Consider the following 19,885-nt stretch of genomic DNA (forward strand, 5'->3'; position numbering starts at 1 on the left):
TTGGCACAGTCAGTATGATATCAAATTTTTATTTGTTAGCATACATTTAAACCTGTTGAGACAATTCCTTCCTCTTGTCAGGGCTTCCGTGTATGGTCACTTAAAGGATGCCAGGTCACTTCCAGGATGTGTGTGCTCTAACCCTCTTGAAAACACCTTAACATTCGTCCTTGTTCTGTTCATTCATGTTTAACACTCTAAAACGGACACATTAAATGGATAGTTCACCCAAAAATAAAAATTCTGTTTTCATTTAGCCTATGTTGTTTCAAACCTGTAAGCCTTTCTTCCTTCTGTGGAACACAAAGATATTTTGAAGAACACCAGGGTTCAAACAACATTGGATTTTTTTTTTTATTTTTTTTTAATGTCCTCTTTTGTGTTTCACAGAAGAAAGTAAGTGATGGTCACATGAGGGTGGGTAAATCTTGACAGAAAGTTCATTTTTGGCTGACCTATCTCTTTTATGATAAGTGTATAATGCTTTCTATGAAGGCATTTGGTTCAGTTAAAACATGCAGATGTTTTAGACAAAAAGCTATTGCAAAATGCATTGTGTCTGTTTATTTTTACAAGTAGGCCTACAGTTGCAATGAGAAATATTTACAATGATTCCAAAAGACTAGAGTTCCCAGAAAACAAGCCAATAAATACACAATTTAATGAGTTTGTTGCAAAACTATTTTAAATTAGTGTTTGCAATAACTGTCTGTCTTGGAATTTGCAATAGAGATCAGAATAAAGGTCTCAGAGATTTGTCCTCATGCTTATTGCAACCTTCAACATTTCATGTTCTCTCTCTCTCTCTCTCTCTCTCTCTCTATCTCTATCTCTATCTCTATCTCTATCTCTATCTCTATCTCTCTCTCTCTCTCTCTCTCTCTCTCTCTCTCTCTCTCTCTCTCTCTCTCTCTCTCTCTCTCTCTCTCTCTCTCTCTCTCTCTCTCTCTGTTTTACACAAACATATACTGTAGACATTACAGTCTTTTGGCTTTTTTGAATCAACCTCTAGAAACAAAAAACTCATCTCACTCTCTCTTTCAAACACTTTCTGATATTTCCGATTGACTTTCCACACTTATGAACAAATAGAAATATGCACATATACACAAATGAACACATACAAGTTTTAAAAAACTGGCCATGTCAGTTTAAGTTCCATCAATATTGCTTTCAGTTGTCCAATATTCCAGTCCAAGTCTATATTAATGCATGTATATCTTCTCCCATAACTGTAGTATGTCCCCTTCCTTCACGTGGTCGTCTCCTGATAGGCTCGTATGATGCTCTCGTAGGCAGGTGGTGGAGTCTGGCCAGCATGGAAGCCCCTTAGATTGTTGTTGCCCCAGAAGGAATCCGGTCGGGTTCTGGCCCGGGGTGGGGTGACCATAGAACAGACAGTGCTGGTTGATCCAGCCGCCCCAGGGCTGGTAGTGAGAGTGGGGGTTCGTGGCAGGCTACCCTGGGCACCTTCCTCTGCCTCGCGAGCAATCTGGCTACACTGAAGAAGAGGATGAAAGGTAGAGGCCCGGAAGCTTGATTTGCGGCCCGGTGAGTCACCATAGTCTATCGGTGAGGACGAGGTTTGCCGATGGAAGGAGAAGGCAGCGCTGGCCAGACTGTTATTGCTGCGTCGGTCGAAGCCACTGCTGTGCCGACTGTAGCCTGGCCGAGAGCGTGGTGAGGATGAACGGGTGGTGGAGCGGGACTGGTGGATGGATACACGCGTGATGGTGGCTGATGCCTGTCGGCGAGACATCCAGGTCAAGATCATATAGACCACAGCTCCCAGCAGAAGACCAACAACCATAGAAAGACAGAAGGCCAAAATCACATCCCCTGGAGAAAGGTAAAAAGAAAAAAACAAGTTTGTGACAGTTTGAGTCAACACTAGTTGCCAATAGTCTGAGCCGGTCTGCAGGTTTTGGGCAGTCGGAGTTGACAGATTTCACAGAAAATCATGCAGTGTGTGATGGGCACAGACTTTTTTTAACTTCACATGATTCCATTCAGTCAGAGGATATCAGACATGTTTGATACTTTAAGCCGATTTTAAAACACATACGCTGTGTCGGAAAATATGCCTACTTCCACATTATATAGTAAGTGAAAAATCAGCATGTGAGCTGAGTAGTATGTTCGAATTCATAAAACGGTAGGCGAAAAATTACCTGGATGACCTACTAGTTCTGGCAAGATTCTGAAGCGCACATTTAATGGATACGGAAGAGGATTTATGAATGGGAGTGAAGCGACGCAATTGATGCCGTGGGTCACATGACAACATGGCGGATGTAATAGGCTACCTCCAAACACATTCATACTATATAGAACATACTTTTTTTAATGGTCATGAAGTAAGGATGCATCTCAAATGGAGGGCTGCGTCGTTCCTTGACCAGTCCTTCTGAAGCTTCTAGGGCGGCTATCCTCCTACTCATCAGCATTGAACGCTAGATTGAGATGGTCTATTAAGTCCGCATGGCTACATCACAAATTTAGTTCTGCCCCCACAATCACGGCACGAAAATACTATTAAAACTTAATTTTGGAAACATACTTTGTATTAAAAATCATTATATTTACTGGCTTTTTGTTAATACAATACAGCGAGGGCTTACATTATTGGCAGTTTAGTGTTAAGTGATTCATTTCCATAATTTGGGACAAGTGTTGCAAATTAGCTTTAGCTACAAGCACTATGATACATGCATTGGATGGCTGTTTTCACATTTTTATCTACGTTTATTGTTTCTGTCCCTATACAAATAAAACATTAAATTTACACCAAAACAAAATATAACATCTATGCAAAACAGTGTTTTGTCTTACATTTCATAATGAACTCAGACAAGCTCTGCGCCGACTCGTTTTCCGTCAGTTATTTTTGTGAATTGGAATGTGTGCAAATGATTCTGTGCGTGATTGAAGGATATGAAGGATGCACTTGATGCGTCCTTCAAAATGAGCTGAATAATTCATTATTCATTGAATAATTCGCTTATTGTTTCTTTTCCTTGATGGAAATGTCGCTGAGGATTGGGCCAAATTCAACAATAGAAGGCACACCCAATGTTTTCTTATCCTTTGCAGCTAAAGTGAATTAAATAGTTTGTATTTTAGGAAGCTTCCTGTTATGGCATTCCATTGTCTAGAGAAATACCAATTTCATTAGCACACAGGACTTTTATCTGGTACAGGTCCTTTTGAAACTGACAACACTTTTGAGCAATTGGGTTAAAAAGCATAGGATAGGACCCATGTGTTCTTCTAGTGTTATATTTCAATGAAACAGACAAATTATAGCCATTTTTTAACCACAGCACATAACAATTCTATGTATTATTATAAGAAAACGACATCAAAAACTCTTTAGAGACTTGTGTTTAAAATAAAATGGATATTTAAATGCAATTTTCTCCATGGGTGAAAGGAATCACAGTCCAGAGTGAAGGATCATCTGGAAATGACATTTGGAGAGACCGAATGGAAAAAAACTGCACATTGGCGGTGTTGTTTTTTATGGACTGTTTTTGCCAATATCTTTTACTGCTAGTTACTACTGTCTGCATTTCTGTTGAAAAATTAGTTCTCCTAAAAGACTCGACACAGCATTTTCTACACTCTCCAGATTTTTTAAAGAAGTACAAAGTTGACAATGTAACATTGTAAGTTCATTTCCATGTATGTGAAAGAGAACCCTATATCAAGTGTGTAAAGATGGCAAAGTATCTTACTCAGTTCGAAGGACTCCAGTATGTCCACAATGGGATGAGTGCTGTTATCCGCCATAGCTCCCTCCAGAGATACAGGGGAGACGAGAGGGGATACAGTCTCTCCCCTCCAATTCTTCCTCTCACTCTTCGTTTTAACTTTTTCTTGTGTCTCTCTCTGTGTCTATCCAACTCCCCAGTTCTAGGGACCCTCCTCTCTCTCTTTCTCTCTGTCTGCGTCTCTTTTTCAGCCCCAGACTGCTCAGCACTGTGGTACACAGGATCCTCTCCAAGGCCAGGGTCGCTACTCTGTTTGTGGAAAAGTAAAGTCTTCACTTCACATTTCCTGCCTTTCCTGCTTAAAATTAGCAGCAGGCTGTCCTTATCTCCGCAGACCAGGGTTCCTGTGGGATGGAGAGGAAAGGGAGGAGTGTACAGAGAGGAGGAGAATCAAGGTGTGTGTGAAATCCATTTCTCCTCCTGTCATTTGTCATCTTTCCCTTGGCCAAAATTTATCATATTTTACTCTTCCCTATTTTCCTTTCTCTTCCAGTCACTTGGCATGAACAATGACGTATACAATGAACAATACCATTGTGTCACCATGATGGCACTTTGCCAGTTTGCGGTTTAAATCTATTTTAAAATGTAATTTATGTGATTGTAAAGCTTTCTTTACTGTCACTTGTTTTTTAAATTAATATAATTGATCTTTGATGAATAGAAGTATACATTTACTTCACAGTACTGACCCAAAATTAAATGGTTGTGTGTATACAGTAAAAAAATAGCATGAAAAATATGATTTAATTTAATATTTTTATTTTATTTTTAATATGGCCATTCAAATTATTAGAGTAGAGGGATGTGGACACATTCGTTAATGTTTACAATGTCTTTTCCACAAATAACCAATGTAAAAATTAACATAGAAATGGCAGCTGACAAAAGCACAGTATAAAATCAAAACCAAACAGATGAAACCCTAGCATTTTTCGATGTATTTCATAACAAAAGATCTCATAACACCATTCTCAAGATTTTTTAGCTTTAACTGTTCCACTCTTCCACTTGTAGTCTTGCTGGTCATCACAACGCTTCAGATTTTCCATGTAGAGTGCCAACTTTGTGCTGGGTTATCCTGGCGAGGCTAGCTTTTGTAAAAACAAAACCCTGATAAGATCCCTGCAGAGAAAGCAGGATTTTGCCCTGAAGCAGACCACTTTCACCTCAGTGTGCTTTCCTTTCGTAGTGTTCATTAAGGGTATCTGGAGGTTAGTGATTAAGAACAGTAGATAGCATGGGGTTTTAGGACAGAGCCGCTGGCCTGGGAGGAACGGGACAGGCCCTATACTGACATTTCCTCTCATTGTTGCTTTGGAGTGCAGATATCAGCGATTGCCTTACAGTTCTGAAGTATACATTACACTTCATTTTCAGCCTCTTACGTGTTTTTGCATTAAAAAGCCCACAAGAACATGGCCAATTCATGTTTGTGACCTCTTGGCCATAATTTATGAGAGAGAGTTTATTTATTTATTTTTGTAATTGAAGACATTCATTATATAACCTGAAATAAGACAAAAAACAAAAAGACATTTAGAAATATTTATAAAATAAAAATTATTGTAAGGCTTTCACTGAAGTCACAAGTAATATATCAGAAATAAAAGCCAAACTTCTTATTTCATCCTAAAAATAGTCTACATAACACATGGACCATGAACATCTTTTTGTAAAACTATTTATATTGTTCTACAATATCTGTGTTTTTTTTTGCACATTGTATAATACATTTGATTGTTTTTTTTCTCTCACTAAATTATGTTTAGTATTGTATTAAATAAATGTATTAATAAATAAAATAAATGTTATCGTAAGGCTTTGGCTGAAGTCATTCTAATTTATCAGAAATGAAAGCCAAACTTGTTATTCCATCCTTAACAGTCTATAGAATACATGAATCATGAAAATCTTTTTTTGTGGTATAATAGTTGCAAAAATCTTTCTTTTCATGTTATATAATATAATATATTTCATCAGATTTTTTCCTGTATATTTTGCTTGGCATCTTATTGTGTTATTTATTTGTATTATTTATGGCTGCTGTAACTCTATCCCATCCCGTCCTGTCCTATCCTATCCTGTCCTATACTATCCTCCTATCCTATCCTATCCTGTCCTGTCCTATCCTGTCCTATCCTATCCTATCCTGTCCTGTCCTGTCCTATCCTGTCCTATCCTATCCTATCCTGTCCTGTCCTGTCCTATCCTATCCTATCCTATCCTATCCCTACCCTGTCCTGTCCTGTCCTGTCCTGTCCTGTCCTATCCTGTCCTATCCTACCCTGTCCTGTCCTGTCCTGTCCTATCCTACCCTATCCTGTCCTGTCCTATCCTATCCTATCCTATCCTGTCCTATCCTATCCTATCCTATCCTATCCTATCCTATCCTATCCTATCCTATCCTATCCTATCCTATCCTGTCCTGTCCTGTCCTATCCTACCCTGTCCTGTCCTGTCCTGTCCTACCCTATCCTATCCTATCCTGTCCTGTCCTGTCCTGTCCTGTCCTATCCTATCCTACCCTATCCCTACCCTATCCCTTCCTATCCTGTCTATCCTGTCCTATAATATCAGTCTTCTCTTGGTGGACAGCAGATGGCTCTGTTACTCTTTAGAGAACATGTTGCAGCTAATCATCATTCCAGGCTGAACTCTGATTTTTTATCTGATTTGCATTTCAAATAATTCCCTGGACATCACCATTCTTGATCTTGTTTGCTAATTAGTTTGTTTATTTGCTCGACAGTGTTAAACTCTCTTTCTTTGTATTCTATTTCTGGAAAACATTTGAAAACAATGTTGCACATATGTGGTTCTAAACAGTTTGTCACCTTATGGGCTCTTCAGAATGATGGAGGATACAGAGGCTTCATGGAGAAGGTAAGTGAATGTGAATGGCATAAGATCGTCTGCGCACAAGGACTTACAGTATGGCAGTAACTTCTTTGCTGTGCTCTCTCTCTCTCTCTCTCTCTCTCTCTCTCTCTCTCTCTCTCACACATCCATCTGCAGTGACCGTGTAGAGGTCATTGCTAAGCACTGCTGTTTGAAAACCAGCAGACTCAGCAGAGCGGTCTCTGAATCCTGAGCTTAACGCTCCAGTCAGGCATTTCACTTTGCTTTTTTCCTATAACACGCGTGCGTGTGTGATTGAACTGGTAATGGAATTGAAAAGCATAACAGTGTGTCTCTGGTACACATGGGAGTTTTTTCCCGCCCCTCTCGAATTTCACTTAATGGAGTCACATGCTTGAGATATGCCATATTCCAGCATCTTTTTTCATTTTCCGTGAGCAGAAGCTCAGACATGTAACATTTTAATCGAAACACTTAGTGTAATGTTGTCTGGCATTGCTAAAGTAACACACAGGACTCGATTCGGGCCTCACTATTGGTCAACAGACTGCACTCGAGACCTGCACTCTGATTGGACAGCAGGTGGCAGTGAAAACTAATGCTGATGCCTACAGTAGAGTCTGAGAGGCAGAAAGAGAGCGAGACTGCAAAGGGAAGAGGCTGCTTCCTGCAGAAAGCACAGAACTTCAAAGGGAGGAAAGAAACCGTATGTTTGCATGGCATGCACTGATTTAAAACATTTACGCTTTTCATATAGGGTAGATCCAGCTGATCCTAGATCATTGGAGAAGTCTCGGTTGGAGCTGCATCCGCTGCCCAGCATCAGCACCACTGACTTGGAATCAGTGGAATGGCATCTGCTCAGCGCTATGGCCGTTCAGACAGGGAGATTGCCAATGAGATGCAGAGGCTGCAGGGTAGGTGCTTACGCATGCTTTCTCTTAAAGGTGACCTCGCCACTGTGTAGGATGACACAGCATATATACGCAAGATGTCATGTCGACTTTTGAATAACTTGAATGTATTCTAACTTGAGTTGTGATGTTTTAGCATGTTTTGTTTGATGACTGCACCTATGATGTCTCTGCTAATGTTATTTGGCTATTTGAGTTCAGTACGTCTCTCTGCAGCTGTGTGTTGTGAGACGTGTGATCCAATTCCCAGGATCGTCACAGCCACATGCAAAGTTTACGGTTGGTTTACAATTGATGCTTTGCGGTGCTTATGACGTCTCCAGTTACAAAATCATCCTTGGGGAGAATTTCTGTCCTGGCACTTGAGGAGAGTTTGTTTGTGTTCATGAGGATACACATTCAGTTACACAATCCCCTTTTTCATAAGTTTAAATGGTTTTAAAGTATGCTCTTTGAATTAAGCACTGAAAACTGGTGTAGAGTTGCTTTGGTCAGTTTCACATTGACCTGGATTGTATTGCTTGTGTGCCCTTCGTGTGGACCACTTTTAAGATTGAATCAGAGGCAGAGAAGAGAGAGTGAATGAATGGAGAAATGAGATTAGGGTGAAAGATTGCCCAGAGAGAGACAGCGGAATGAAAAAAGAGAGGGTTTAAGAGCAGAAGAGCTGACTCTGGATGTGTGTAGTTCTGCAATAAACAAGGTACAGTACAGTGTGTCACCTCTACAGTAAATTATGAAATGCTCTTTCTGCATTGCTCGTCTTCATAGAGTTAGGTAATACTATTTTTTTTTAAGTAATAGTTTATTACCCCCCCCCAAATATCATTGTTTACTCACCCTCATGTTGTTTAGAACCCATACAACTTTTTTTTTTCTGTGGAAAACACTAGGAGAAATTTTAGATGCAATTACAAATTTTACATGCAAGTACAATAAACAGGGACTGGAGATTTCAATAAAAAAAAAAAACACTATTTCTGTCAGGACCACCATCGTCAAATACGATTGACCATTAGCATATGATTTGGATTGGCGGTATGGTTGTTCTGGCCAAGAACTCCCAGCGCATCAATGCAGCCTAGCATGGATAAGAGCAGCAATACCCCCCCCTTAGGGTAAACAGAACCAACATTATTGCAGATAACATTAATTCAAGATTTTAAGTACAACATAATTCGAGAATTTATTCTGATTCAAAGGGCACTCATTAGGCTAAATACTGACTGCACGAGAGGAGGAGCTGGGGATGGAGGAGGGTCATTAGCTCCTGAGAAACGTGATCTGCTGATGATAATACTGAAGGAGCTTATATATGTAAACAGTGATAGGCGTCATATATAGGTAGACGTGGATCAGCTGAGAGTCAGCTGATGCGAGCTTGACTAACGTGACCTGCCAGAACTTATGATCCATATCTTCTGAAGTCATTAGACCACTTTATGTGAGTAGAAAACAGAAAGTTATGTTATTCATTCAAACAAACATTTTGTTTGTTTGTTTGTTTGTTTTAGTCTGATCTTTTCAATGAATCGGTTGATCTGGTTCACAAAACTGAATAACCAGTTCCGTGTAGGGATGCACCGAAATTAAAATTCTGGGCTGAAAGGGAAACCAAAAATTCTGAATGCACTTGGCCGAAAACTGAAACCAAAAATAGATAAGTTAATAATCAATTAATTTAACAAACTTATTTTATAATCAATGCTCAAATATCTAAAACTGAGTTGTTCAAACATTTAAATTGCACATAAGGCAGTTTTGTATCAACTTTTTTAGTAACAGAGTTGTTTCTACTCCAGTTTATTGGTGAAATATAAACATTTAAACAACAATAAACTGTAGGCTAATAACTGGTTTTCATGATAGATTTATTCAAACATAGTCTAAATTAAAAAATGAAGACATCACTAACAGGTTAAGTAAAAATATAATGAATGTATGTAATACAGTGCATATATTTATGAAGACTTTTGTTTTTCTACAGTTTCCCCCAGTCCATTTAAAGAGTTTCAGCCATTTATAAGAGCTATTCCAAATGGGTTGAAACATTGAAAAATCACCTCACTTTCGGAAGTCACCTCACTTTTCTCTTTACTTCCGAAAGTGAGGTGATTTTTCGTTACTTCCGAAAGTGAGGTGATTTTTGATACCATCAACTATCAGCACAGGAATTCCTGTGCTAATAGTTGATGGTATCAAACTATTTTCTAATTCATGTAATAATAAAAATATTAGATTAATGTTTCAGTCCAATTATAAAATCTCTCCTAGAGGGATTTTTTTAGTTGGAATTCACAGATCGCTGTTATTCATTGGAAAGAGGCATGGTTAAATAAACTCTGTATGTTAAACAAAGTTAAAGAGATACACTTTAACATTCTTCACAAAATCTACCCATGTAAAGCTTCCTTATCAAAATTCATGGATGTTGACAACAAATGCACTTTTTTGTACTGTACACGAGGAATACTTAGCTTATTTGTTTTACAACTGTAATTTATCATTAATCTTTTGGTCTGATGTTAGTTATTTTCTATTTGCCCCAAGAAATGTTGATTATAATTTATCTCGAAAAGATGCTAAGGCCTGGTTAGACAGGGCTTAGATTAAGCCATGATTTGGCCTTAGTTCAATTAGGACATTTAAGTACCTTTTATAAACCTGCCTTTTTATAAACCTGCCTAAAAAATTACTGTGTGGCAAGTTGCTTTCAGTTAAAACAGCTCAAACATGCATTTTAGTCTGGGACTAGCTTAAGCCTTGTCTGTAAAACTAGGGTATGTTCTTACACACACACACACACACACACACACACAAGCAAAATGTTTGAATATGTTGTTACATGCATAAACAAATATTTGGAAAAAAGCATTCCTAAATGTAATTTATTCTTAATAGAGATTTTATCCTTCATAATGTTTGTGGCTATATAATATCTATCATTTGAATCATTCTTTCTTGACTGAATGTTGAAGCCTGCTATATAATAAGACTCAGTTGGTTCAATAAAAAAAAGTATTGTTCCAACCCGATCTCAATTCGTACGAATTTTACGAGGAGGCTAATTAGTACGAATTCATACCACCTCACTCATACGAATTAGTACGATTTTTGCTAAATGTACATATTTTACGTTTTGCCCAATTCGTATGAATTCGTACGAACGTTTCAACGGCTCTGGAATGACCTACCCATGACACCGCCCCTAAACCTAACCATCACGTCACGTGGGTTTAGACAAATCATACGAATTCGTACGAATTAGCCACCTTTTAATCGTTCGGTTGAGCTTCTATTTATTTTCGCTGATCAAAACCCTTACGCAGTATGGCGTTATTTATGGCGTTATTATCCTGGCAAATGTCGAGAGCGCATTATTGTAGCGCGAAAGTACATTAATATAATGCGCGAGCGTGAATCTCTCTGCTCGCGCGCGGAATATGATGTGCCGAGCGTGAATCTCTCTGCTCGCGCGCGGAATATGATGTGCCGAGCGCGAATCTCTCTGCTCGCGCGCCATAACGCTGTGGATAAAACCCTTAATTCAATCTGTTCATTATATAAAGCAAGGTGTGTTTTTAGAAAATGTGGGATAACCCGTTCAAATTCTATGCATTAGTTTTCACGATCTCTCAACTTTTTGAAGTGTCAAAGTGGTAGAAGTAGCGTCGCTGTCGGAGGGACACAAAGCTCGCAGATTTCGTTTAAAATATTTTAATGTGTATTTTGAAGATGAAAGAAAGTCTTACAGGTTTGGAACGACATGAAGGTGAGGAATTGATGACAGAATTTTCATTTTTGGTTGAACCTAACGTTATCCCTTTGATTGTTAGCCTACTACAAGCTGTTTTATTGACGTCTTTCAGTTGAAACACTTGAGCGATTACATGAAAACAGGATTAATTTCGGTAAATTGTAATGTATATTTAAACATAGGCTACCTTTTGGTGTTCACCCATCTTATTTTCGTGCTGTAGTAAAGAGGAGATGAGATCATAGATGAGATCAGGTTCACGACACGTGCGTTGATTCTTGTTGCAGGTTCAACTGAGGCGGCTACAGCGATCAGTCACGCGCCAAGACGACATATAGCCTATTGAAAACTAAAATACTACATAAACTACATAGGACAGTTTTGTTCAGGCTGTGAATCAGTAGCACACACTAAAATATTTTAGATTTAAGATATCATTACCAGTTAAAATCAAGAAATTAATATTGTCAATCGTCCATAGGAGAAGCACTAATTAAACGTCTGAATCGGTCACACTGATTTCGGCCCTCCAAAACCATTTCTCCCCGAAACCGAAAATAGCTGTTTCAATGATTCAGTGGTTAACAGCTCAAAATGTCTTTTTTTTGTGCTCCACAGAAGAAAAAAGTTTGGAATGAAACGAGGGTGAGTAAATGATGAAGTTCTGAATTAAAATATTTGGGTGAACTGTCCCTTTAAGGAATCTCTGTTCCTAGAGCTCGACGAGGTAAATTTTCATATTATGTATAATAGTTTGCCAACTTATGTACTACATAATATGGTGGTCTTCACCATCATATTCAATGTGAAAAGACTGATAAATTCCTGTACCCACTATTACTCTGACTATGATCATGATATGATCATCTGCAATTTAAACTGTTGCACAGACTCACACTATATGTTAGGTAATATGTTGGAGGATTGGGCTTTGGTCGCCCTAGAAACTAGAAGTAGATCAGTATGTTGAGTGTCAGGCCAGATTGATGGTGTGTAAAGAAATGCTTGTGGGGGGAATGAATCATGTGATGCTAAGTATGTTATTCAGCCATTGCTTTCTTACACCTCATTGGTTGCAAAATTAAGGCAGAGCAGAAAACATAATGACATGCTTATGTGTGCGCTCATGCTTAATATGAAAGAACAGTGGTAAAGTTTTCACATCATGATCCTGCTTAATGAAAAAATGGTCATCTCTAACGTAGCTGTATTATTTTGGAGAGTCAATCATATAATTGTCATATTAGGATACTGCAAGTTCTAGAAATATAGTGAAATATCAGCTACTTCGGATGTGTCTTGTATGTGTGAAGATTAGGTTGTCTTGCGTCAAAGAGGTGGAATACATTTTTTTCTTTAAAAAAAGAAAAGCTGAAATCAAATCTAATGCATACATAACCATTTTCGTGTCTTGTCTCGTATTTTAGTGCAAACATGTATCATTCCACGTTCATTTTGCACTTGAGTTGAGTTTTCTCTCTCCTCTCGAATGAGCAGATTAGAGTTGCTAATCAGACCAATTTGATCCCCTGCTTTGATCAGATTACCATTTCTGTATGAGATTCCCTTCCTGCCTTAAATAAAGAGCTCATTAGAAGAAATATTCAGGGGGATCAAAACATTTTAAATCATCGTTTAAATTTCCTGTTTTATTTTTGAAAACAGAAGGAAAGTCTTGCTAATGAGCACCTGTTTCATAATGGGAGAGCATGCAGGCAATGAACGCTCACACAGGCCACATTAGATATCCTTGAGATCTTGTTTATTCCTGTTGATTATGGCACGGCATGAATTTAGTTAGATTTGGGCGTACTGACAAAGAATGCAGGTGATAAAAGAGACTATTAATTAATTGATTGATTGATTGATTGATCTAAAATGTATTATCACATGGATTTATTGCCAGTCTAAAAAAGTAATATAAGAAATATAATAATATATCAATATAATATAAAAATATATATTTATAAATATATATTAACATTTATATTAGTCATTTATTTATAATTAATGTAAAATAATATATGATTGATTATTAAATAATGTTATGACTTTTATAAATTACTATTATTTATGTGCTACGATATATGTTGTAAATATTGTAAATCATTTAGACATTTGCATTAACTTTGAATGAGCTCATATAACAGTAGCAGGCACAAACAATGTCTATATGCCTTCCTTTGTCCTCTTTTTTTGGGTACAGTAACTGACATCCAAACAGTGGCAGGTTGTTAAAAAAAACAGCAATTAGTGGCGCCATATGGCAGAAAACGGCAAGTCTGCTTTGAAGCCCTCCCAGGCTAAACATCTTTCCATATGCTGAGGAATTTTGCTATTTATTATCTCTCGTTATCCAGACAGAAACGCCTCTTTTCTGAATATGTCCTATATTTTAGTGTTTTTCAGTGGTCATCGATGTAGACTTCTCCACCTACAGTCTAGTAGGCTGGGAATGTTCCTCAAATGAGCCACACAAACGCCTGGGGAACGCGTCTCGCTATCCTGCACCTGCTTTTTTCTCTTTGTTTGATGTGTTCGCTGCTGGGGAAGTTAGTTTGGAACTGTTTTTTGTCAAACTACAAGTTACTGATAAATTAAAAGTAGTTTAACTACAGTCAAGGGCCCTTAAAAGATGTAGTTAGCACTAGCTTGGAATAATTTTAGAACTGGAAAATCCACAAGCTGTCATGCTTCTGATTAATGTAGTCAAATTGATTGATGAACTTTTAAAACTTTATTATTAATCTCCAGGGGGAAATTTACATGTCACAGCAGCACAACAATAAAATGACTAAATAGAAAACTTAAACAACATTCACAAAAGCAACAAGACTTATTCTCCAGTATCAATTTCGCAAAGCATTATGATTATATATACAACCAAGTAATCCTAGAATATACTAGAATATAGTCTATCATCTTGTATAACGTAAAACGCTCCTTGTAACAGCGGGGATGAATTAATATTGAGCTATGAGTACTCACAAGAGCTTGAACTGTTTCATTAAAGGGTTAGTTCACCCAAAAATGAAAATTCTGTCAGTAATTACTCACCCTCATGTTGTTCCAACCCCGTAAGACTTTCGTTCATCTTCGGAACACAAATTAAGATATGTTTGATTAAATCTGAGAGCTGGATCACTCCTCCATAGGCTTATATTGTAATTGAATCCTGCCAGCCCAGAAAGTTCGTAAAAATATCGTTAAAATTGTCCAAGTGACTACAGTGGTTCAACCTTAAGTTTATCAAGCGACGAGAATACTTTTTGTGCGCAACCCCCCCCCCCCAAAATAACGACTTTATTCAACTATTCGTTTTGTTCTATGTGGGCCTCTGAGTGAGTTCACGTAGTGTAACAGCGCAGCGCTACGTCAGACCATAGGCTCACTATTGGCCAGCATCACACTCATGACCAGCGTCTGCCAATAGTGAGCCTACGTTCTGACGTAGCGCTGAAAATTAGTAGAGATGACAGGTAAAGTAATTGCTGAAAATTTCTGGAGATGACAGGATTTAGAGTTATACTGAAAGTCTGATGTATAAAAAGTGAATAAAAATGGAGCTAAAACCGTTCCTTGAGGCACTCCAGTGCTGCACTTCACTACTTGAGACACACAGTCCTGCATCCTCACACACTGTGGTCTATTAGAGAGATAATCAGTTATCCAATTGCCAATACTCTGATGTACTCCAACATTTTCCATCTTACTTAGTAGTAGTGAAGGCTGAATAGTATTAAATGCACTAGAGAAGACAAAGAATGTAATTCTGACTGTGCTGTCCGGGGTCTCTAAATGACTTAAAGATTTATGCAAGAGATACATAAGTGCATCATCTACCCCAACCCCAGTTTTATAAGCAGTTTTTACTGTAGTTTATCCTCAGCACCACACAATACTGACTTTAAATGGTTTAAAACCAGTCTCTCAAAAACCTTCATTAACTGTGCTGTTGAAGCAATTGGTCTATAGTGCGAGAACTCCATGGGATTTGTTAACTTCAGTACGGGTACTACACATGATGTCTTCCATAAAACGGGTACTCTTTCCAAACGCAAACTCAAATTAAAAATATAATGAACCAGCGCACAGATCTGATCAGCACAGGCCTTAAGGACTCTAGGATTAATACCATCAGGACCTGGAGATTTCTTCATCTTAATTGTCCTTAACCCACTTCTTACTTGTTCAACTGACATAGAAAAACCAGGAACATACTCACAAGTGGGAGAAAAGGATGAGCTTAAAGCTGAAGGTGGATGTGATGAAGAGCTCTGTGGTATTCTACCTAGCGAAGAATGTTCAAAATCATTACAACCACCATCAAATCTATTAAAAAATACATTTAATTCATCTACCCACGTCTGACCACCAGGGGCAGTATATCGCCTTACTAGTTATTGTATGACTTAACATCTAAAATGCAGATGTTTCAAAAATCAAAGTTCAGTCTTATTCTCTCTAGAGGTGCTACTGTAATTATTTCCTTTTTTGCATGTTTGTGTGTATGTGAATCTGTGAGTACTGGTAAATGCAAAGGTAGTCAGGTGTGTTTGCATATTATTATTTAAAAGAAAGGTTTACACAAACTTTTACACCCTCCTTCCCTCCCTTCTTCCTCCCTCCTCCCTCCCTCCCTTCTTCCTCCCTCCCTGCCTTCTTCCTCCTCCCTCCTCCCTCCCTCCCTTCTTCCTCCCTCCCTGCCTTCTTCCTCCCTCCCTCCCTTCTTCCTCCCTCCCTCCCTTCTTTCTCCCTCCTCCCTCCTCCCTCCCTCCCTCCCTCCCTCCCTCCCTTCTTCCTCCCTCCATCCCTTCTTCCTCCCTCCCTCCATCCCTTCTTCCTCCCTCCCTCCCTCCCTTCTTCCTCCCTCCCTCCCTTCTTTCTCCCTCCCTCCCTTCTTTCTCCCTCCCTCCCTTCTTTCTCCCTCCTCCCTCCCTCCCTCCCTTCTTCCTCCCTCCCTCCATCCCTTCTTCCTCCCTCCCTCCCTCCCTTCTTCCTCCCTCCCTCCCTTCTTTCTCCCTCCCTCCCTTCTTTCTCCCTCCTCCCTCCCTCCCTCCCTCCCTTCTTCCTCCCTCACTCCTTCCTTCCTTCCTTCCTTCCTTCCTTCCTTCCTTCCTTCCTTCCTTCCTTCCTTCCTTCCTTCCTTCCTTCCTTCCTTCCTTCCTTCCTTCCTTCCTTCCTTCCAGTTTACAAAACTGGTCTAAATTATTTGGATTGATTTGCTTTACTAAACACACTGACTCAATAGCTGCGTTTACATGGACCCTAAAAATCAGTTTGTAATCGTACTAGTTGCACAGTCGGAATAAAAAAGTCACATGTAACCACCACATAAATTGGAATTTCATTTGGATTGTAAGGGGTGTTTTAAACCTTTTCTAATCCTTTCGATAGAGCATGTAAACACTTCATCTGATTAAAACTCAAACTGTGCAATGACGTAGAAATTGCGTAATGACGAATGACGCACTCATCGTCTATGAAGTGGATGGTTATTGCGTCGGACTCTCATCCACAAAAGGCTTGTTTTGGGCTCAGGAAGGGCCATTTTTACTGCTTGATGAACATAACCAGCATGGCACAAAGCTTCATGGGCTTATTGTCTCCCAATTAGGACCCAAAATAGATAAATACAAAGCCTGTTTTTTAAAATGAAGAAAAGAGTATGGTAGAGTAAAGAAAAGAGTATGTGGTAGGAGTATGGTTATGCGCCAACAGCTGTACGTATGTCAAAAGAACAAATTTGCTTTGAAGCTTGTGACATGAACGTGCACCACAACCTGATCACTTATTTGGCGTTCATGTAAACACTATGTTTGGAGTCATCAATCAGAATGATTTCATTCTGATTGATTTCATTCTGATTGAAACAAAAAGTGTCCATGTAAACATAGCTAATGATCTGGTCACACTTCAGTTCGTTTGTTACACAGTTATTGTATGACTTATATTGCATTCTCCACATGCTCAGAGAAAGACATAAAGAGGCACATGGAAGTCATCCTGTCCAGCCAGCGCTCTCTCTATTTAAGGCCACTTACAGCAATACTGGCACAATGCCACACAGAAATAGAGCAGGACTGAGAGAGGGAGAGAAATGGGTCAGTTCTGGCACTCTGCCACAATAGCCGTGTAATGATGTGCCAGATATGGCAGAGAACGGCCCATTCTCTACTGACCAACACGAGTACAGACGGTCACCTTGAACGCTTTGGAGCTGTGAGCTCCTGTGGATGCGGTCCTCCTCCATCAGTGTCTCCCTCATCTCTCGCTCTCTCCATTCCTCCACACAGACTCAGCATTCTGTTTCAGCTCTGAGCTGCACAAAGACGTAATACAATAGAGGTGCAAACACAAAACAAGGTGCCGTATATCAGTAAAAAGAACAAAACAGTTGTAGTGTGCAATAAAATTAAAGGGATAGTTCACCCAAAAAATGTAATTCTGTTATTATTTACATTCCAAAACCCTATGACTTTCTTTCTTCTGTGAAATGCACACAGAAGGAGAAATTTTGAGGATTGAACCAGTAGCTATTTTTCATGTAATCGCAATGAAAGTGGACTGTAGCTTTAAGGAAAGTGGTCATTTAAAAACAAGCTATGAGTGTGTTTGTGCAAAGCACATTAACACAAGTTAATAATATGGCCTTTTTTAAAAAACAATGACATGAATGATATATCGAGATTTTCAGGCTTTTAGGTCCCACACATGTCTTTTCCTGGGCTCACAGGAAGCTGTCGCTACTCATGACATTGTAATCTTGACTCATTGCCAGTCAAAGTGATGGATCACAATCACTGGGCCAGCACCCACACAATACAGGGGGAGTGTCTATTAGACATGATCTCTGATTTGCTAAATGAAAGAAAGCCTTACTGGAGCCAGAGCCTCTTATGGTCAAGTGTGCATTAACATCTGTTTGAGAACGGGGGAAAGTGAGGTGACCTGATCCAGTCATTTCAAAGGGAAGTGTGTGTGTTTCAGTTGTACAACAGACAAAATATCTCAAAACATCTGTCCAAAGCACTTGATGTGCAGACTACCGTTCAAAGGTTTGGACTGGAGTCAGTTTTTTATTATTATTTTGAAAGAAAGTAATACTTTTATTGAGCTTGGACAAATTACATTGTTCAAAAGTTACAGTAAATACATTTATAATATTAGGAACTATTTCAAATAAATACTGTTCTTTTGAACTTTATTTTCCTCGAAGAATTCTGAAAATCACAACAACAACAAAATCTAAGAATATTTTCAAATCTTTTTAATATAGACAATTCTTGAGCAGCATATTAGAATGATTTGTAAATAATGTTATGAGAATAGAAAACATTATAGAAGAATAGAAATATTTCACAATATTACTACTCTTTGTACTGAGGTGAGCATCAGAGACTTCTCTCAAAAACCAAAAAAATCTTACAACCCCAGACTTTTGAACGTTAACATAAACAAAAGACTATTAAATGAAGATAGTACCTTTGACATTTCCCGGCCTGTTTTCCTGTTTCAATAGGAAATACTATTAACAAGTTAATTAAGCATGGGGCATCCCATTTGTTTTAGGCTTGAGAAGGGCATTTTGCAGCTGCGATGGACTATTGCCGTAATGAGACGAGGGACTGATTGATTGGCAGTGACGGTGATATTGAATTGGCTCTTGTGTGACCGACACACACATTAACTGTTGTTAGATTGTGCTGAACTCCCATTTAGTCAGCAGAAACAGCCGTGACGCTTACAATGGCCTGCAGACAGAGCAAGAATCCTCATAATACGTTATCTTTCAACAGCAGGTTGACCTTTACTTTACCTTTTACTTGCCTCTAGCAAGCTGTGTCAAATACTGAAGGTCAGTTAGGCACCAGTTCACCTTCTGAAGTAGATAAGATCTGCATTATTGCCTGATGTGTGCCGTGTGAGTGCACCTTTGATTTCTTCAGTGAAGTCTAGGACAGAATGTTGGCTCTTTTGATAACCCGAGTATGCAAATCCCGAGCCACTATACTTAATCAGTGTGTCTACGATTTATTAGAATGCAGACCTTGTACAATAAGACAGATAGAGTGATTCTTTTCTTTCAGATTATGTGAGTAGGCTATGTGGGCATGGTTCAGAATTTCTCAAAGTGGATGAAAAGCTTAGCCTGTCTGACCTACTTCTGCCCTGGTCCTGACCACAACATCATTTCATTACACAAGCCAACAGGAGATCTTTTAACACTCTTCAGATAGCATGATTGGCATCTGCTGAGAGCTAGTGCTCACTCTATTACACTGTCTCTTTCTTTCTTTCTTTCTTTCTTTCTTTCTTTCTTTCTTTCTTTCTTTCTTTCTTTCTTTCTTTCTTTCTTTCTTTCTTTCTTTCTTTCTTTCTTTCTTTTTATACATTTTTTTGTAACTTTATTTTATTTTTTCGTACTTTTTTTATTGATTTATTTGTATGTATTTTTTTATTTTATTTTTTTATTGTTGTTCTGTCTGGATAAAAGCTCTTGATCTAACATCAAAATAAAATAAATTAAAGTCTATATTAAAATAAATGTTCAAACAAATATATAAATACATGTTATG

General features: G+C 38.6%; 1 protein-coding gene across 1 annotated transcript; it reads right to left on the reverse strand.

Moving 5' to 3' along the window:
• Positions 1-957: 957 nt before the first annotated feature.
• On the reverse strand, positions 958-3,956 carry myct1a (myc target 1a). Its single transcript, XM_056259932.1, has 2 exons — positions 3,738-3,956; positions 958-1,839 (listed from the first exon to the last, which is right to left on the reverse strand). Exons 1-2 carry the CDS (start codon positions 3,790-3,792, stop codon positions 1,253-1,255), a joined length of 642 nt encoding a protein of 213 aa, XP_056115907.1. The 5' UTR covers positions 3,793-3,956; the 3' UTR covers positions 958-1,252.
• Positions 3,957-19,885: the final 15,929 nt, after the last annotated feature.

The sequence above is a fragment of the Rhinichthys klamathensis genome, unplaced genomic scaffold (genome assembly GCF_029890125.1).
Source record: "Rhinichthys klamathensis goyatoka isolate OS25496 unplaced genomic scaffold, OSU_Roscu_1.1 h1tg000170l_1, whole genome shotgun sequence".
NCBI lineage: Eukaryota > Metazoa > Chordata > Actinopteri > Cypriniformes > Leuciscidae > Rhinichthys > Rhinichthys klamathensis.